This window comes from Carica papaya, chromosome 2 (assembly GCF_054855325.1).
Source record: "Carica papaya isolate Zhongbai chromosome 2, ASM5485532v1, whole genome shotgun sequence".
Taxonomy (NCBI): Eukaryota; Viridiplantae; Streptophyta; class Magnoliopsida; order Brassicales; family Caricaceae; genus Carica; species Carica papaya.
The window spans coordinates 9,573,308-9,594,534 of record NC_142310.1 but is presented as its reverse complement, the minus strand read 5'-3'; the positions used below and the strand labels follow the sequence as shown (position 1 = coordinate 9,594,534).

General features: G+C 34.2%; 2 protein-coding genes across 3 annotated transcripts; one reads left to right on the top strand and one right to left on the bottom strand.

Moving 5' to 3' along the window:
- The first annotated feature begins 9,380 nt into the window (after positions 1–9,380).
- Positions 9,381–13,022, top strand: LSMT-L (Rubisco methyltransferase family protein). The gene is made up of 6 exons (XM_022042048.2): positions 9,381–9,930; positions 10,036–10,064; positions 10,307–10,518; positions 11,193–11,315; positions 11,694–12,098; positions 12,532–13,022. Exons 1-6 carry the CDS (start codon positions 9,410–9,412, stop codon positions 12,745–12,747), a joined length of 1,506 nt encoding a protein of 501 aa, XP_021897740.1. The 5' UTR covers positions 9,381–9,409; the 3' UTR covers positions 12,748–13,022.
- A 58-nt stretch (positions 13,023–13,080) lies between these two features.
- On the bottom strand, positions 13,081–18,886 carry LOC110814541 (O-fucosyltransferase family protein). Of its 2 annotated transcripts, XM_022042037.2 has the most exons (8): positions 17,970–18,883; positions 16,041–16,108; positions 15,870–15,958; positions 15,623–15,785; positions 15,045–15,334; positions 14,350–14,554; positions 13,760–13,917; positions 13,081–13,630 (listed from the first exon to the last, which is right to left on the bottom strand). In XM_022042037.2, exons 1-8 carry the CDS (start codon positions 18,223–18,225, stop codon positions 13,345–13,347), a joined length of 1,515 nt encoding a protein of 504 aa, XP_021897729.1. In that variant the 5' UTR covers positions 18,226–18,883; the 3' UTR covers positions 13,081–13,344. The 2 variants fall into 2 exon arrangements, with proteins under 2 accessions (XP_021897729.1, XP_021897721.1); XM_022042029.2 differs by having other exon boundaries at positions 15,623–15,958; positions 17,970–18,886.
- Positions 18,887–21,227: the final 2,341 nt, after the last annotated feature.

Genomic DNA, 21,227 nt, shown 5'->3' with positions numbered 1-21,227 from the left:
TCTTTTAAATATCATGTAGTTAATGATAGTTTATTTTTAAAAAATTATTTTATATGTAAACTTATTTAAAAATATGTTAAATTGTTAATTCTAAAGTTAATGAAAATTTAAGTTTTCTTAACTTAAAAAAAACTACAAAAAGTGGTATCAGAGTCTTTTTTAATCATGAATTTATAAAAAATAAATAAAGAGAGAAAATAAGTGAATTTCTTACATTAAATATGATCTCAAATATTTTTTTTTTAACTTCATTCCCTATTTTTATAAGAAAAAATTATCAATTATGTGATATTTACAATCATTTGATTTGTGGAATGTATTGAAAATGATGGTGAACTCCCACCATAGCCAACTCATTTTGCTACTCAACTAAAGATAATTAATAACAAATTTTAGTGAGAAATGCATAAATAGTTCAAAGTTAGTGAAAAATATATCAACAATTAAAGAAAAATACTTCAAAATATAATGATTAAATAAGATATACCGAAGAGAGATGTTCTATAACGTCCCATACTCCAGTTAGGGGCACGGACAACTACACACATGAAATCAGAATAATAAATATTTATTTTTTTATTTTAAATTTCACAACCGTTTATATACCATATGTTTAGAGATTCTAATAATCTTTTCTTACAATATAATATGTAATTTAGATATGAGACGTTAAATTTTTTGACTTTTTCATCACTTGGATCAATTGTTATATATTGCCTTCATAAGAATTAAACATAGTTTGAGTCTCAATCGTTATCCTCCTATCTTGTTTTCTTCACGTCCTTACACTAATATGAAATAGATGCGTGAATTATTGTGAGTTTCACATACTAATTAAGAAAATTATGGTAACACAAAAGCATATGAAAACATGCTTTAAAAATCTACACAATTCTTTAGTATCACTATTAGAAATAAAGAAATCATGAAAATTGAATGTATAACTGAAAATTATATTAAAAGCTTATGTATACCAAACGAATTCCTTTCCAAAACTTATGCATATTTAAAAACTTTTCATAAAGAGATCACAAATAAAATATATAAGTATTTTCACATTTATATAAATTTCAACCCCAAATATTCGAATTTCGAACTCATTAAATTTTATATCTTCGTTTTGGTTTCACATCTTATTTTAGAATTATATTATTCGTATATTTTTTAATCATATTTTCTTTTGAAAATTTTATCGTACTTTACACTTGTCATTTCATATACATGTCATTTATGAATTCTCAATTCACATTTATCATTTCACTTCTTCATATTGTATCACATTATCATACCAGATACACACTTTAATATATATTTTTACTAAATTTCACATTTTAAATTATAACAAATTATTATACAATGCATTGAAATTTTATTGTACGATGTTGCTTTCAAACTATTATAAAAAAGGACAGAAGGGATTTCTGGTACCAACATAGTGGTTCACATAAAATGAAACTATGAAGTACCATAAAAGTACAATCGCCAAAGTGGCCACTAAAGGAAATCCTTCTATACTATTAGGGTACACATCACATGCATCAATGGGGTAGGGTCCTCTTAACACAATTGTTGAATTTTAACCACACACACGAAATCCCCTCCATGACAGTTAACGAAAAAGATCCTACAGTTTTACGCTTCACTTGACTCTTAACTCCCAAGACTCTTGCTATGTTTTTTATGATCAATTTAAAATTAGTTTTTCTATTACTTGTATGTTACGCAGAGTGTGCCTGCATAGTCGCTCGCTAGAGTAGTGAAGTTGTGGTGTGTACAAATCTTTATTCCTTCATAACATGTTGTTACTCGTTAGTGTAGCAAAATTTATATCCCTTTTGATTTTATTCGGTTTTCTTTTTATTCAATCAATTATGTTAATACTTGAGTATCCTTTTTAATTCAAATCTCTTATCTCTACAAGGTATTTTTATTTCTTTACTCTATTTTCTTGATTTATTTCTTCTCTTACTCTTCACCTCTCACTAATGAATTTATGTTTATTTTGATTTATTGTATCAACGACGAGATTTAGTTATTATTATTTTATATGTGCACAAAAATTTATAATAGCTACAAATTCAATGAAATCTCAATTTTCTATTTTTTTACCAAATTTTTTGATCTTTTATTTCGTTATATAATTTAGACAATTTAACAAAATATCCTATCTTACATTCTTAGTTTTGGTTTACCATTTTTTCTAATGTATTCAATCGCTATTAACATTGTAACAGTCCGAACCCCAATATCGCTATGAAACATGTGTATTAAAAAGGTTAAATGCGGAAGCGAAATAAAAATTTTGATTAAACATCCCTTACACTAAAACCAAAAATGTGCTCAAAGTATAAAAGAACAAACTAACTAAAAGAAAAACTCGAAAATAAAAGCTATAAATATGACTACGGAGTCTTCAGGCGTCCCCTTCGCCGTCTTCCTGCGGAACGGGCTCGGGAACAATGTCTTCCTGATCTGAAATGATTAAATAAGGAATAAGCTACACCAGCCCAGTAAAAACATCACACTATCTCACCGTCACGGAAGTAAATGTGGGTAGAAAACACAAAAGACCAATGGAGCATAGTTTACAACAAATTCTTTTATCGATAATAAAATCCTCGCTAACCACTTATCTCGGTGAAATTCATAAAACAATATACGAAAGCAATAACATTATCATCATCATGAAATCATAGGAACTGTATAACATAATCTTATCACGCCTTTTGCATCTCAATCATTACACAACATATTTTTCCTTATTTACCAGCCTACTAGTATCCATGGAGATCCATAGGGGTCCCGCTACCCGTGAACCTTTAACACTTGTAATCAGATTCCAGGGCCGTCTCCATACCCCGTCCGGTATGGGCGCCAAAACTATAAACCTCAATATCCCGTCCGGTATGAGGGTGAAACAGGCCGTCTTCATACCCCGTCCGGTATGGGCGCCAAAACATATAAGGTCTCCATACCCCGTTCGGTATGAGAGACCACAATCCTGGTAGGGTTCCCTACGGACTCGGTATGTCCACTATCTCCTAGGATATCTAGTCAGGCTGACCACATTATACAATTATCAATTTATATAACCTTTCATTCCCCTTTTCCTCAGTCAGCATCATCAAATCACACACAAACAAGCAACCAGTAATTCATGCCAAACAAGCCAACATACAACATCGGGTTCTCAGTCATTCAACCAATAATCAATAAAACAGTGATTTATGCACACGAAACTATGAAATGAGAACATCAGGCATCATACTGCATTTAAAACTGTAAAATAGAACAAACAACAACTGACTGACAAATACACCAGACTCGTGCCCCATTAGCGACCTCAATCAATTATACATCTATAAAGTCTCAAAATACCGTTTAATTATTTATTTAGCTTTAATACCGTGATAGGAAATAGGGTGATGGGTCCTTACTTGTTTCGGGGTCCGAATACGGCTCTACAATGCACCTACAGGCTGTCCTTAATTTTTTCTGAATTCTTCCCGGGGAACTGAAACGCACTACTGGTACCTGCACGTGTCCCCAAAAATCCCAAATTAGACCCAGGGCCCCTTTCGGCCAATATCAGAATTCCGGCACGGCGGCTCCGGCGTGCTCCGGCGACGGCGATTCGCCTCAGGTTGGCCGTTTTCGGCCGTTTCCGGTCGAATTCGGCCACACTTGCATCGGTCCCTGCGATAAAATAACCCTATGGCCCTCGGGGGGCCAAAAAATTACGAAAAACCAAAGCTTACCGGCGGTGGTGCACTCGGGTGCGGTGGCTCTCCGGCGAGGTTCGTGTTTTGGTGATTTGGCTCCGATCAATCTGTAGAGAAAAGAATGGTGATCACGTTGATATAAAAATTGTATCAAACAGAGGCCGGGAAGGGCCTCATCGGAGGCAAAAACCGAGGAGGGGCGCGGCGGCGCCGCTGGGTTTCGGCCGTTTGATCGGGATTTTGGCTCTGATTTGGCCACAGGGGAACTCAGCGTAGAAAAACGAACCTGGGGTATGAAATTTTCCTCGATCGGCGGTCGAAAAACTCCCCGGTGTGGCGGCGGGTGGCGGTGGCCGGCTCCTCCGGCGTCTGCTTCGTCTTCTCCGGCGAGGGCAGGCGGCTAGAGTTTTTGTGGTCAGGTGTGGAGGTTCTATTTATACCCTTTTGCCTTTTGATCACAGCCGTCCATTTTGATTAAATCTGGACCGTCCGTGCGCGTGCATCTGGGCCATCCGTGCACTTGCATCTGGGCCGTCCGTGCGCACACTTAATCTGGGTCGTCCGTGCGCGCGGGAACGCATCTGGGCCGTCTGATCGCGCGCACGCGGATCGCCCACGTGGCCCGTTCCCGGGTCGACGTGGTCTTGCCACGCGGCAGGTCCTGGTTGGCCAGGGCTGCTGACTGGGCCGCTGACGTGGCTGCTGACGTGGTACAATTTTTTTAAATTGCGTTTTGACCTCCGATTTTCGATTTTCTTTTCAAAAATACCCCCAGAATCCTAATTTTCATCCCTTTTTCCTAAAATCAATTTCAATTAAATCCAAATAATATTTTTACCCAATTTTATCATTATTATTATTTTTATTCTTATTAAATTAAATTAAATAAATCAATTAAAATTCAAAAATTATAAAATAAACTAAATAAAATAAATTTAAAAATTAATTAAAAATAATAATAATAAATGACAAAATTAATGGGTGTTACAAGGGACATTAGCACAACATTTTCAACTATTAGAATAAATAAATTTAAATATACAGCAGAACTACTCTTTAATATACATCTCTTGTGACAGAATAATTATTCGTTTACAAATAACTGAGGCATCTAAATTAATTTATAATATTAAAATAAAAACTAATAAAGTTTTTCTTCACTATTTTCTATTGATTTTGAACTTATTCCTCATCTCTTTTGACCTAGATGGGGGTGAATTTGGATGAGTTTCACGAGTTCAGTAAAAAAAAAATTCTATAATGGAGACTTACTTACGTACATACATTTACGCAATATATAAAATATAATAATATTTATAATCAAAAAAATATCAAACAAAGCATCTCAATCAAAATACACAACAAAATAAATCATCACACGAAACATATTCTAATCCTCACTCTCATAACCTAATTCTTGTTTTCCTTTCAAATCACACTTACACTCGAAATATTACAATAGACTCGGAATATCACATTTAAAGTTTCATCGCGCGATATCGTTTATGTCGTCATCGAGGAGAGGCAAAATGGATTCCCCCATCGCATGGATAGCACATATACAAAATCTCACATTAGCCACAGCAGTTATATTTGCTAGATGACCAATACTCACAAACACTTATCCACGTCTGAACTAAGTTTTAAACTCTATATATGTACAGGTTCACCATACCTGCTGAACTTCAGCCACACACGCTTCCTCTCCTTGATTCAGACTAAACGAGTAGGTATCTAGGGTCCTTATACTCTACACTCTTTCCAAATTTCTCTAATTTCTAATTCACTTATTTCGTACCTAAGATCTCACTTTCTACACATAATAAAATACACACACACACACATAAAATATAAGATATCATCATGCACATCAAAGCGATACATTTCAAACCACATTCTGAATTATCATGTACCAGATCATACAGTAAGCACAAGGTACTCAGATTCTTTGCACAATTGTACTAGATTACATAGCAAATACAGTGCATCGTACATCTATACCAGATTACACAGCAAGTGCAGTGTACCCAAATTTCACACGTACACACATTGATTATACATTTCATATGCATAACATGTGTACACACATATATATTATCATATAGACATGTATTGTTACTACATATCTCAAACATAATATATATCTATATTCATACATACACAATTTCTACCGATACATACACATACGTTCATACTTAAACATATATACACAATCACACACAACATATCATATACATTTATATATATTCACATATTTGTTCTTATCAGCTCTGTTCTTATTAATTCATATCTCATTCATCGTATATTTTTATATATATACACACATACATATGTGTAATAATGCATATATATATATATATATATATATATAAACACACACTACATAAATACACACAAATACAAATTAGACATACTAATTATATTTATATTACATTAGGCATATATTTAAAAATTCACACATATTGCACTATATATATACATTTACATAAATATATAATTTACGTTTCTGTATGGAATACACATAATTTTTACCTACAGTGTGATTAGAAAAACTTTAAGAATCCTTTCTGACTCAGTCTACAATCCAAATACTGTTTGGATAATTTTTCTCGTTTATAATAGAAAACACATATATTAAATTATAAATAATTTTAGAAACTATATTACGTGAAATTAGAAACATATTTTACCTTGGGACATGCGGTCCCGATCGCTAACGTCACCACGTACCATCACACGCGTGTCACTAAATGTGTTACGTGCTGATGATCAAATCAGTGTGCGTTGTCACATGCGGCGCACCAACATCATATTTGATCTCCACCCTTCTATTTTTCTTCCTTAATTTTTATTCTTTTTTTATCATTTTTTTTTCTTTTCTTTCTCTTTTTTTTTTCTTTTTATCCCCTTTTTTTCTCTTCTTTTTTTTTTCTTTTCTTTTTCCTTCCTCTTCCCTGTGGCTTTTCCCTATCCTCTTCTTTTTTTTACTTTTTTTCTTTTTTTTTTCTTCTTCTCTTCTTTTTTTTTCTTTCTTCTTCTTCTTTCTTTCCTTTTCTCTTCTTCTTCTTTTTATTTCTTTTCATTTCTTCTTCTTCTTCTTCTTTTTTCTCTCTCTCTTTCTTTCTCTCTCTACCCGACATGATTTTTCTCTCTCTTCTTCTCCTTTTTCTTCTTTTCTCTCTCTCTCTCTCTCTCTGTACCCGATATGATTCTTTTCTCTCTTCTTCTTTTTTTTTCTTTCTTCTTCTCTTTTTCTTCTTTTTTTTCCTTTATTTTTCTTTTTTCTTCTCTTTTTCTTTTTCTTCTTCTTCCTCTCCTTTTTCTTCTTCATCTTCTTCCTACAACGTCTCCCTTCCACCACATCCCACCTTTGCAACTACCACTCACTCCTCTTCCTCACGTGGCCAAGGCTTCTCCCCTCACTCTACTCTCTCGACCCCGATACCGTTTGGCCTTCCCTGGCAGCTAGGGTTCTTCTTTCCTCTCTAAGAGCTGAAAATGAAGCTCTTATATGGGTTTTTGGGAGCCGTCAAATCTGCAAGATAAATTTGGACCCTACATTTTCAGATCTCGCCATGTGTACACACACGTGGCCAAACCACCTAGCCCGTCCTGACACCTCACCAGCTGAGGTGTCCCGTATTGTTTTTTTGTTTTTTACCCAACTGGGTATTACAGACATTCTCTATTTCTTCTTTATTTCTTATTCATTTTATAATTTCTAAATTTTGACAATTTCTTTCTTTTTTAACAAATAACTTTACTTATTAATTTACCTTTCCTCAAAATTCATTATTGGTTTAATCACTTCTATATTTGTTACCATTCTACTAAATCTCTTATTAGAATTTTATATATACGTGATATTTCTCCTTAATTACGTGATATTATTTGTATATTTTTTAACCACATTTTCTTAAGAACTTCTATCAAAGTTTACACTTGTTGCTTTATATACACATTTGCATATACAGATTATCAATTGATACATATTACTTCACTTTATAATTTCATATTCTATCACATTATCGTGTCAGATGCACACTTTAATATATATTTTTACTGAATTTTACATTTTAGATTATAACAAATTATTATACAATGCATTAAAATTTCGTTTTACGATGCCACTTTTAAGCTATTATTAGGGAGGATATAAGGATCTGTGCTAGCAATATGGATGGTTAACAGAAAACAGGAATATGGAATACCAAGTAGAATATTTGCTAAGTGGCCACTAAAGGAAATTCTTCTAATACTGTAAGGATACATATCATATGCATCAATGAGGTAGAGTTCTAAATTTCTGACACAATTTTTAAATTTCAATCACACATAAAATTTCCTCTATGATAGTTAGTGAAACATATTTTGCAGTTTTACGTTTCACTTTACTCTTAACTCCCAAGACTCACGCTATATATATATTTTTAATCAATTTAAAATTAGTTTCTCTATTACTTGTATGTTACGCGAAGCATACCTAATTAATCACTCGCTAGAGTAGTAAAATTTACTTTTTCTTTTGATTTGTTTGGGTTTTCTAATTATGTTTTGCATTTTGTTATTATTGGAATACTCCCTTCAACTTGTGGTGTATACGAATAATTATTCCTCTGTAACGTGTTGTTAATGTAGCAAAATTTATGTTCCTTTTTATTTGATTTGGTTTTTTTTCTTATTAAATCAATTATGTTAATATTTGAGTGTCCTCTTTAATTTAAAATCTCTTATCTTTACATGGTATTTTTATTTCTTCACTCTATTTTTCATATTTATTGTTTCTCTTACTTATCACAAAGTTCACTTCTCACTAATTAATTTATGTTTACATTGATTCATTTTATTAACAACGAGATTTATTATCATTTTTTTTTCATGTGCACAGAAACTTATAATAGCTGCAAATTCAATGAAATGTCAGTATTCTATTTTTCCATTAAATTTTTCGATCTTTTGTTTCATTTAGACAATTTAACAAAATACCCTATCTTACATTCTTAGTTTTGGCTTATCATGTTTTCTAATTTATTCAATCTCTATTAACATTCTCCATTTCTTCTTTATTTCTTATTCATTTTATAATTTCTAAATTTTGACAATTTCTTTCTTCTATATAACAAATAACTTTTACTTACTAATTTACCTTTTGTAAAAATTCATTATTTGTTTAATCACTTGTATATTTGTTACCATTCCACTAAATTTCTCATTAGAATTTTATATTTACGTGATATTACTCCTTAATTATCTTATTTTTCTTGATCATCCGTTGATCAAGGTTTTCAATTTATTTATTTTGTAGTCTCTTTTATGTTCTCTCCAATTTCTATTCAATTCATCTTTTTTACTCAATTTATCATTTCCATAATCTAATCTTCTTGCGTTATTTCTTCAAATTATTTTCTTCTCTTTTATTTTCAAATTTGGAATTCCCACCAAGTTAATTACTCTAAGTCTTCTTTATTTCCCTCTCACGTTTTGCTATTAATTTCCATCAGTTAGATTAATCTTTAAAATTTTTGTTCGTTCAATACCTATTTTGTGCTTTATTAGTTTCATGCACCATATACACTAATCCTTCAAGCCCAACGTAGCCCAAATGAAAAGAAAACGGGCCAAAGCCCAATAATGTTTTATTTTATATAACAAAACCCCACGATAGCCTACTGCTCGAAAACAAACAAATGGCCAGAACCTCACTCTTAACTCTCCCCTCATCTTCTTCCTCCTCCTCCTCCACCTTCCGCTTCTCTTCTTCAACGCCTCTGAAACGCTTCTCTTACTTCCCCAGAAAGCCACCTAAAACCACACCCAGAAGAAGACTCATCTCTCTTTCCGCAACCTCCGTCCAATCACCGACTTCTGACTCACCACTACTTTCAAAGCTCAACATCTTTTGGGAATGGCTCCTCGAACAGGGCGTCGTCTCCGCCAACTCCCCCGTCAGGCCTGCTCTCGTCCCCGAGGGACTAGGACTCGTTGCACAAAAAGACATTTCTCGAAACGAGGTCGTTCTGGAGGTCCCCCAGCGATTCTGGATAAACCCAGATGCTGTTGCAGCTTCCGAGATTGGGTCTGTATGCGGTGGATTGAAGCCTTGGGTTTCTGTGGCACTATTCTTGATCAGAGAGAAGTTGAGGGACGACTCGCCTTGGCGTGTTTATCTTGATGTGCTTCCTGACTCTACTGACTCAACTCTTTTCTGGTGGGTTTAGCTTGTTTGTTTTTCGATGTTCAAGTGTTCTTAATTGTTATATTGGATGTTAGATTCTGGGCTTGATAAATTGTTATTTGGATGGTTCCAGTGCAGGTCAGAAGAGGAGCTAGCTGAACTTCAAGGTTAGTGCTTGTAGCTACTCTTTTCCAGGATATGTTAATTTTAGTTAGATTGTTTTGAGGTTAAAATGAGAAGAGGCTAGGGATATATATTAGTTACTGTGATTAATTTAGTCAAGGCTAGACTTCGTAATGTGCTATAGGATTCATTAGGCTTCCACTGTTAAAATATCCATTCTATGCTTTATCCTTTATATGGGATTGCCTTAATTTCTTGTCATTATTTTTTGCGTGGATTGATGCAGGAACCCAACTGTTGAACACCACATTGGGTGTGATAGAATATGTCGAAAATGAATTCTCTAAAATAGAAGAAGAAATATTACTCCCTTACAATCATCTCTTTCCCTCCCCTATAACATTGGATGACTTCTTCTGGGCATTTGGGATTCTTAGATCAAGAGCATTCTCCCGTCTTCGGGGTCAAAATCTTCTTTTGGTCCCTCTTGCAGATATGGTGAGCTCTTACTTTCCAGCCCTTTTAAATTTTTCTTCTAGATCAAAAATTGAAATGTCTGAATAGCAAATTTAAATTCTCTTGTCCGAAAACGTGTGAACCCAGAGCATTTTGCTTGATTCTCATGACATAACAATAAGAGATTTTCTGCCTTTTCTATCAACCAATATTTCCAGCTTCAAATTGCATGTGCTACCCTATTGGGTCTAAGCTTATGCTGATTCTTGTACATGTATTTAGCTTTTTCCTGGTTTTCTAATTTTATTAGAATGTAACTTCCAAGTGACTCCCAAAATATATATAAACCAAGGAGAGCGAGTAGGCGCTAGCCAAAAAGTGGTTCTTCCAGCTCTCTCAATCGAGAGAGCTTGGGTTCAAAAGTTGCTGCTGTCTCCAGCTTTTACCACTACTAAACGGAAAAAACATAAACCAAGGAGAAGAGCAATGTAGGTCTCCCTCCATGCCCAGGAAAAAAGTAGGTTTCCCTATATATCAGGGTTCCTTTGGTTTCAGATTTTAGCTTGCCCAAGTCTCATAATTAAGTAGTAGCAGAACCGATAACTAAGGTAACTGACCTCTTTTATGTGTAGCACTTTCACTTTAAGATAAGAAAATGGAATCCACTTTCTTACTGTTTGTTTCTTTGATTTCTGTGAACATTGCTCTTTGACCAGATCAACCACAGCTCCAGCATAACTACAGAAGACTATGCATATGAAATCAAAGGAGCAGGACTTTTTTCTAGGGATCTTCTATTTTCTTTGCGGTCCCCAGTTTCTGTTAAAGCTGGTCAGCAGGTGGAGTTTTCAAATTGAGAACATTTCTTGTTTTAATAATCTAATTTGGATTCTAATGTATATTAGGAGCTCTGAGGAAGACTACTTGTTTTCTGTATTTAACTTGGGTAGTTGGAGTAGAACTGAAAAGTATAGGCATTAATGTCTGAGACATGTGATATGGTTACTTCTTGCTGTGTAAACTGAACTTCAGGTTTATATGCTCAGAGAATGTTATGATGAGATCAAAGCAATCACCTCATCAACACTAGAAATTCACAAACTTGGCATTAGTATATTTTGATAAAGGACATGGCCCCTAAGTCAGCTTAAATGAATTATGATCTTGTTGAATTCAATATGTTTACATGATATGACCTACTCAGGATTTTTCAACAGGTTTTCATCCACTACGATATGAATAAAAGTAATGCTGAGTTAGCTCTGGATTACGGGCTTGTCGAACAAAAAGCAGATCGCAATGCATATACCTTAACATTGGAGATCTCAGAGTCCGATCCCTTTTTTGGAGATAAGCTTGACATTGCTGAGTCCAATGGTGTGGGGGAGGTTGCTTACTTTGACATTGTTTTGGGCCAAGATCTTCCACCTGCAATGCTTCCGTACCTGAGACTGGTAGCACTTGGGGGAACTGATGCTTTCCTCCTGGAGTCTATTTTTAGAAACACAATCTGGGGACATCTCGATTTGCCTGTAAGCCGTGACAATGAAGAACTGATCTGTCGAGTTGTCCGAGGAGCTTGCAAATCAGCACTTTCTGGTTATCATACCACCATTGAAGAGGTAAAACATTTAACTTGCACATCTGCGTATACGTACTTGAAGATTTCAAATCATGCACATACCCAAATATATCACAGAGCTGAGTTCCCATGGGAAGCTGAATTAGTGAAGTGAATTATTGCGTCAACTGTTTCTATTTTTTGTGCTTTTTTACTAACAACTCTAATTTCTGCTACATGGATCTTTGTTATGACTAGCTTAATCACTGGTTATATAGTTAGTTCAATCATACCACCTTCTACCTACCACATTTCAATTTATTATTTATCGGTTTACCCTTCACGGTTTCTATTTAGGATTCTATGTTATAATGCCTGAAACTTTGTATTCATCTAACCCTTTCAGCTCCTTGGATCTCTTCAAGAATTGAAGGGAATATTTATGCTCACATATCCTGGTGCCTTAATTTATTAAATTCAATTGGTAATTACAGGATGAGAAGTTGCTGGAAGGAGGAAAGCTTAATTCGAGAACCGAAATTGCACTTAGAATAAGAATTGGGGAAAAGAGGGTGTTGCAACAGATTGATGAGATCTTCAAGGAGAGGGAATCTGAGCTGGATATTTTAGAATACTACCAAGAAAGGCGTCTCAAGGACCTTGGTCTGGTTGGGGAGCAAGGTGAAATCATATTCTGGGAGCCCAAGTAGGAACTTTATTTGCTTTTGCCTTCTTCAATGGGATGATATGTATGCACTCAATTTGCTGATACACCTCCATGTCAAAGCTGGCTTGAGCATTAGTAAAACAAGTTGTAGGAATTTTTTTTTTCCTGGATTCAGGCGACTTATGTTGATATCAACTATATTATCAGGTTAGAAGAGGAACTTATCTTGCCATTGTTTTTCCTCTAATTACTGTAACAAAAAAGTTTGTCATAGTGCAGCAATCTTGGCTATCAATATATTTATCAGCTTAAGCTTAATTATCATTTTGAAAACGAAGGATAATTTGAATCTGTCACCTTGGAGCAGTGGAACAACTTGAAGCTATAACACATGTACCTTTGATTGTTAACTTACGTGGTAGTTACTCAGACAGAAAGTAACAAGGGGGGAAATTAAAAACTATCAACAAAAAAAATGGACGAAAGGAAAAAATAAGATCATTTGATGCTCCAATGGGAGCTCAAAGTTCTTGGGGGTTTGCATGCGTAGCAGAACCTTCTGTTATAGAAGCAACTTGGAATTGTTCCGTGTATACGAGTGGTACAATTGCATGGGAAACCATTTGTAATGGAGTTCAGCTCATCCATGCAATGGCTGTATTTCAATCAAATTTCTGGGGCCAAGTAACTTATCACAGTTTGTTCCTTCACAAAGGCATTCTTGAGGGTTAGCATAGAAATAATCTTCCTCTTTAGGTTTGTCGGCAATAACTATCCGTCGAGTAGGTTGCCCCATTCTTCTGTCATGTGCTTTACGCACAGCAGCTGCAAACCTGTCCCATGAGAGTGTACCATTCTGATGCATATCAACCAATTCTACAAGTCTTTTCCTATCTAGTAGTATGGTCTTCTTAAACCCTAGGTACCTGCAGGGGATGTAATTAGGAACATTCTCTTTAACTTTTCTGTTGGTACAGCCAGTATTGTTGTCTTCATTAAGAGATTCCTTAAGGAGAAAAAGAAAGAAAATTTCATTGTAGAAGAGGTGTAACTACCTGCGGTGACCTTCCACAAGTTTTGCCATATTTCCGTAATATGTGGGGATGAAAGCATTGCTCGCTATTGATACCATAAAATCTAGAGCTGCCATTTGAGATGAATGATTCTGGAATAGCTGCAGTTCTACCGAATCCAACAACATTTCTTTTTTCACCTGCAATTATAAAGAAGTACTGAAATCTGGATGAATATTATGCAATGTGCATAAGAAATTGATGTTCTAGACAAGTATATGTATGCATAATTGGGTTAAACTTGCATCTGATGCATCAGGTTCACACATTTGTTAGGAGGAAGTTCACTGAGAAACAATTTAAACAATAAAGGCAGTTTATCCTTCACGTGGTTATTTGCCAATGTCATGTGGCAGATCTATCTGAAGGGCATAACCGCTAGGGCAACAGGAATTAATGGAGAAAAGATTCAATATCACAGAATCGACCAGTTTTCTTAATCAAATAATTATGGTATCAGAGTTTGGGAAAAAGCCGATATCAAGGTGCTAGAGTTGACAAACATATTTAAAATGCAAGTTGCAGATTCACTAAATTACAAGTAACAAGAAAACAAATAGCAACAAACTCACAATTCTTGGATATACGGCTCTTAGTGCTGCTAGCCTCCTCTCACTGCCATAAATTTCACCAGATGCAATATAAATCTGTGTATCTTTATCAAAACCCAATGCTTGCAAAATTAATGTTGTCTCTTCTGGGGTTAGAGGACATAAACCTTGTGCTCTTCTCTCTTCGGACACTATCTCTTTCTCCCTCCACCAAGGGTATGCGTACCTGAAAGAATGAGGCAAAACCATACAGTCAATATTTTTAAAGTACTTTAAAAAATTCAGAATAGATGTATAATGTCTGAATGAATTATACACCAGTTTTTGCTCCCTGGATCCAGCCTCCCTTAAGAAAGAAGCCATCGCCATAATAGATTAAATCGAGATAAGTAGACAGTGGCATTTCATTATTCATTTGGCCTACAAGGCTACAGGTGGACAAGTATTTGGACCATTTGGGATAAATTTAGTTATTGCTGCTTATCAATGTTGAATTATCAATCGTTCAGTATCCTTTTTAGACAAGATTTAACAACTTTATGGTCTTTGGCTACGCTTTCTAGCTTTATACATCACTCTCCCGTATCTCTAGCACCTACTAAATAAAAAGTGGAAACCTTCTCTAAAAAAGGATTTTCTCAATAACCTGGATAAGGAAAACCATCCATTATACTTTTAAAAGATTTAAAAAGATGACATATCAGTGTTTAACCCACCTCATCCTTTTTAGCTCCTCAGCTTCTGCCTCAGTGCAGCCATGAGTGCAACCCGAGAACGCCAACATGTCCATCTCATACCTTAGATGCAAAGCCACAAAAGGTCCTTTTGCTTGAAGAATATGGACCAATTTATACCCCAAAGCTTCAATTTGAGGAGTGAATTTCAGTCCCTGAAAATTTACACGGCACCTGAGTTTCTGCAAATCAAGGGGAAGACCATTGTTTGCCAGGCGTGTATCGGTTTTGTTGAAGTGTAAAACTTTGTGTTTGGTGAAAAGAGGTAGTATCTGTACAAGTCAAACAATAGATTAATATGTGCAACACGAGAATGCACACCTACTGCCTACACGCTGTAACAGTGAAGTTATTCAATCAGGACAATCCAAAATCAATAAGCATTGGCTCAAATAGTTACATCCACACCCTCTTCTGTGAGGGTGAGGTTCAAGCGGTCAATGGCTCAGTAGTTATTGTGGTGTTTCCCTCTTGTTCCCCAAGCTATGCATGCCCCTCCTTCCCCCCCTCCCAGAACACATGCAGAATGTTTTTCTCAAAACTAATTATTTCAGACAAACCTGTTGCAAATAGTATTTTTCATCTGACCAGCTAATAGGTGGCATTTCAAGTGGCTCATATCCATATTTCCTATTAAACCTCTTTGGCAGCCGCTTGACAATCCGAACCTCATCTCTTAAAGAATCGATGAAATGTCTTACATCAAATATGTCCTCAAAATCACTGCAGAAAGAATGATCGCTCAAAATTTTTTGAAGAGTACAAAGTGAGGAAATAAGGACAAAAAATTCAGAAAAACAAACATGCCTAGGATCGGCCCAGAAAGATGTTTTATCAAGCTCTGGAACAACCAAAGTGAGATTCAAAAGACGAGCAACAGTCACCATATCACAGATCTGAAAAATGTAATTGAATTACTTAGTGGCTTAAGATAGGAAAATAGAAGCCAAGCAAAGGAACAAAGGAACAAATACAAACCGCAGCACGCATTTGATTCAAGCCCCCATTGCATGACACTCTGAGAAAACCGTTACTGGAATAGTTTCCTGCAAAGTTTCAATTGTTAATATCCATTTCACCCGAAGCAAAACTAAAATCTAAAACATGTCAGCCAGTTAGGTTATTGTTGGAATAAATCCAGATTTTTTGTGGAATTTATTTGCAAATCCACATAGTTCAATCAGAAAATGGTTAAGTCCTATAATGACGCATTCCAAAATCCATCAATTTTTTTTTCTAATGGAACTTACATCATCCCTAATTGAATCAAATGTAAAGTTTCAAATAAATTCCACAAAATTTATAGATTTATTCTAAAAATAGCCTCAGAAAGCATGGACATAATTCCTCCAAGAAACAACAAAAAAAAGAAGCATGTATATATATAAAACACGACAAGTTGAAACTTCAAGAGAAAAATGGACCCGTAAAAACAAGTTTTAAAGATGTTAATGCTTTGACGTAATAATTTTAGAAGAGAATAGAAAAGATATCCGAAGATATAAGAAAACAAAAATGTAGGGCAGAGACCCCAAGATAACATCTATTTGGAAAGATAGAGGCATACCACGATAATAAAACTGTCAAAAAGAAAGAAGATCAAGAAACGAGAAAATTTTAGCACTTTGAAATGTAAAGAGACAACTAGAATGGCCTATTTGATCTAGTGCATGAGTTCTTCTGCAGGGTCAGAATATAAAAATGAAACGTTTCAGTAAATGAGGATATAACAGTAACAATCTAACAGACTATGTTGTTTATGTGTAATGCAACTGAGTGACTTCTCATTAGTAATTTAGGTATAACTAAAGTAAAGTACTTCCAATTAAATGGATTTTGAAATTAGAGTTTATTTTTCATAAATTTCTATATAGTAGATGTCATAAAGGATTAACCTCATAAATAGGGTTAAAGTGACATAAACTGGCTACAAGGACAACAACGGCAAATCTTTTTCTTTGAATGACAACAAAAGCAAACTATGCTGATCAAGGATTTGCGCATTTACAATATGGCAAATGATTATATATTATGTTGGCAACTGGAGAGATGACAGTCAGAAGCTGCAAAGTTGTTTACTTTGACGCTTCTATAATGATCAACAACCTACTTGTCAATTTCGTTAAAAAAAATTGTCAAAATAAACTAGTTGATTGGCAAGCCAGTAACAAGATCATGCTTGAGATGCATGGCTTTCTCGCAGGCAAGTCAGTTTTCAGTTAACTGATAAAAAGCCCTCCATATCCAAGTCAGTGCTAAAGTAAGAATTGGATTTCACCTGTATTTTCATAAATCTGCTGGGCTGTTTAGTTTACAAATACAGCAACAGAAAGGTGTATCAAAGAATCTTTAGCATTGTTGTATGGACAAATGTACTGGAGATTAATAAATTCCAATTTCAAAAGACCAGCTTCTTTTTGTATCAAATTTCCACAGTTACGTGCCAAGCTCTTACCCAGTCACTTTAGTCATTTGAGATAACGTATGCCTTCAGCATACTGATAGCATATTTCCCTAGAAGCCATTTTACTTAAAAATTGTTTGTTTGTCAACAGTAAATACTCCCGTATAAGTATTGACTGAATAACTAAAACTACAATGATTTAGCTTAAAACAGATAACAACCAAACATAATTGTTGATCTTATCCCTTAAACAACCACACTACTCTCCAGAAGCCTTCACCATGCCCGTTATATCCAACGTCAAAAGTAATCAAGGCTCTCAGCATTACTCACATATACTCCAAAACGAAAGATCCCATTTACCCTACCATCCCACAATTACTAGGAAAGACCAAGCATTAGTGCACAGAAAGCAACCTAATTCAACCAATTTCATCAACTTGGCTCCAAATAAACAGCTCAAAAGACACTATGAAAGACGTTTCCGAAACAAAAAGACTTACTTGCTGGAAGAAGAGGCGGCGGCGATTGCACGGGCAGAGGCTGTTCTAGACGGGCAAATCGCGATATCTGACTGGTTAACGTGACGAGCAAACGAGGATGCCATAGCTCCCCAACGGCGACGAGCTGAACCAAACAGGTCCATAGCAAAATGCTCGAACACACTCTAATGAACCAAACCTGCAAGCGAGTTTTAGGGATCACCGGAGCTTGAAGCTTATCGCATCTCCCCGGTACACTCTCAGATCTAACCTCCATTTCACTTCCACGCACCTCATTGCCGCTTCATTGAGAATGATCGCTTTTACACCGATTTGGATAACATCACGATTAACCAGTTCGATTTTGGGATAAATTCCGTAAATACATAAAAATACACGTACAATAATCGACCAAGCGGGAAGCTCAAAAGGAGCTAAGCCAACAATCTTTGCTTCTTCAACGCAGAGCAGAGAGACAATAATGCGACTCGATAGCTATAAAAATTGAAAGCAAAGCCAGAAATTTGTCTCCAAAACTGAGGCTTTTTAGGGATCCAGAAAAAGAAAAAAAAAAAAAAAATCTTTTAAGGGGGTTTTTTTTTTTAAAAAAAAAAAAAAAAGAGTAGATTGAGAAAGCCGGTAGCGATCACGAGGGGAGAGTTGAGAGGAGGAGAAGAAATAGAGAAATAGATTGTGACCAAGCAAACACAACCGTCAAACGGTTCTTTTGAAATTCTTCCTTGTTAATCTGCGCTCACTTTGGTGCAAAATACTGCTACCATGATGACATTTTCCGGCTGTTTCAAGGAAAATCCTTTAATAATTAAATTGCTTCTTTGTCAAGGTTTGAAATTTGCAGTTTTAGGAGGAGATGGAAGGAGTTTTTGGGTCGCTTGGAAGATCCTAGGAATCGACTCGATCGGACGGCTCCGATCTTTCCTATGATTTTGCTATGGTTGCTCTTGTTTACAGTTTAACATTTCTCTTCCTTCCTTTTTTTTTTTTTTCTTTAAATAAAAAAGATAGGTAAGGACACATTTGACCTTTTACTCGATTGAGTTGCATGGGATGATTTTCTTGTTATTCACCATAATAAATGTCATTTTCATCAAATGCCATTTTTATGTAAACTTTTGTTTATTATGTTTCTCAAATTATGTATGAGAATTATTTATAGTATATCAAGTAATTTTTTAATTAAAAAGTAGTATATCAATATAACGAATGGTAAAAAAAGAAAAATTATTAAATAAAGTATATAATTGAAAAAGAAAAAAAGAAAAAGAAAAACCCACCAGTTTGGAATAAAGAAATATTTATTAGTTTTAGAGAGTGAATTCAACCATAGTTACTATTTACTATCTCTAACCGACAGGTTTTTAAAGTTTTCTGAATCGATTTAATTATTCATTTATATTGCATTTATAATTAGTTTGCTCATCAAAAAAATAATAAGGTTTAAAAAATAAAGGCAAAACAATTTACTAATTATTATTATTTTCGGTAAAGATTAAAGAGTCAGCCCTGCAAAACTAAACCTTAATCATATATAAAAGATTCAATACTAATTTTGCATGCACCCAAGGGTCAAATTTCTATCATTCCAAATGAACTAATATATAGATTACATACACGCTTTTTCCTTTCAAGAAAAGTTGGGTTTGCCTTTCGATTCATATATGTATATATATTTCAAAATGTTAGGCTCAAGTAGACCATAAAGCATAAACAAACGGTATTGCCAAAGTGGGACGCAGTTTGCCCACGCTATGATGGAGAAGAATAAATTAATAATTATGTTATTAATAAAATATTATGTCATTGCTGTTTACTTTTACTTTAATAAATATAATTAAAAACAATTTAAATTATTTTGAAGATGTAATGTTAAATTCTAGCCTAATAGCTATGTGTCTTCTATGAAGTAAATTTTATTGGGGTAGAGATGAATTTCTAGTGTTTTCCAACAACAATTAATAGATATTTAAAACTTTACCGGGGGTGAATTCAAAGGGTTCTAAGGAGAAAGGTGACTTCAACATAATTTTGAAGAGTAGGGAGAGATGAAGTGAACACTTCTCTAGTAGTTGTTTGGAGAAATTTAGACTGACACTTGAGACTGTGGGACTAATAGACTCACCGTCGATGGAGGGAGGGAGGGAGGGAGATGGACGTGATCTAACCAGAGGAGTCCTCCAATCTGTTCAAAATTATCTTTAAAATATATATTTATATTTAATATGCTAAATTATTAAAATTTTTTTCCATCGTTTAAAGAAAATTTATCACAATATAAAAAACATCTGCCTAAAAGAAAGATTGCTCAAGAAAAGAAGCGGAATAAAATTAATTTATATTGAACACGTAAAAAAATTTATTTCTGGTTGTATCCCATTTTAGTATAAGTTCAAATTCTTTAATTAAAAGATTAGTTGAGACCGATTACGCTAAATTTAGTTATAATTTTTTTATTGTTTTTTTAAATAATTTACTTTAATTTTTTTAAAAATAAAAAATAAAATTCTAAGTAGATAACATTACTTGAAGTACATATTAATTTCTTTTAACTACTCATTTTTATCAATAACTAAGTGCTAAATCACCATAATGTCTATAATTTATTTATTTTTTATCTTTTACCACCTACAAATGTCCTCACATTTGAGAGAGTCTCTAATACTAGAATTTTATTTTATTTTATTTATAAAAGATAAAAATCTATATAATACTAATAGAGTATTTACAATATCCTCCTCCCATCCTCATTCTTGTTTTGCTTGGGCTAATTGGAGTCGGTGGGTTGGGTTAGGACATGAGTAGTTTCTGCGTTTTGTTAATACTTCCAAAGGGCTGGCCTAAAACCTCACCTTTTAGAGAGACAGAGAGAATTGCATGGACAACGAGACTATTATGCTTCTTTTTTTAATTAAATATGTCATTACTTCAATTCCTTAATTAAAAATTTTTAATGAAATTTATATAATTTATTAAAAATTATACTAATTGTATAATTTAAGAAGTTAAAATTATTTATACTAATTTTCTAATTAAAAATCAAAATATGTGTTGCAATTGTAGTAATTGTTTTATTAAAAGTTCTGTCTGAATTAAAGCTATCTAATTCAAAATTTTACAAATTATTTAATCAAAATAATACTGAAATTAAATTGTCTTGGTAAAAGTTTTAGCATATGAATATCTGGACATAAAGAAGGCAATTGATAAATAATATATAAATTTATAACATTTAAACATAAAAGATTGTATGGTATATACTCC

Excerpts from the sequence above, each read along its gene's own strand:
- LSMT-L (XM_022042048.2), top strand. The coding sequence starts at position 9,410 with ATGGCCAGAACCTCACTCTTAACTCTCCCCTCATCTTCTTCCTCCTCC. Across the intron at positions 11,316-11,693 it reads CTGTTAAAGCTGGTCAGCAG|GTTTTCATCCACTACGATAT; the intron begins GTGGAGTTTTCA and ends ATTTTTCAACAG. Across the intron at positions 12,099-12,531 it reads ATCATACCACCATTGAAGAG|GATGAGAAGTTGCTGGAAGG; the intron begins GTAAAACATTTA and ends TGGTAATTACAG.
- LOC110814541 (XM_022042029.2), bottom strand. The coding sequence starts at position 18,225 with ATGGAGGTTAGATCTGAGAGTGTACCGGGGAGATGCGATAAGCTTCAA. Across the intron at positions 15,959-16,040 it reads TGAATCAAATGCGTGCTGCG|ATCTGTGATATGGTGACTGT; the intron begins GTTTGTATTTGT and ends TACATTTTTCAG. Across the intron at positions 15,335-15,622 it reads AAAAATACTATTTGCAACAG|ATACTACCTCTTTTCACCAA; the intron begins GTTTGTCTGAAA and ends TGACTTGTACAG.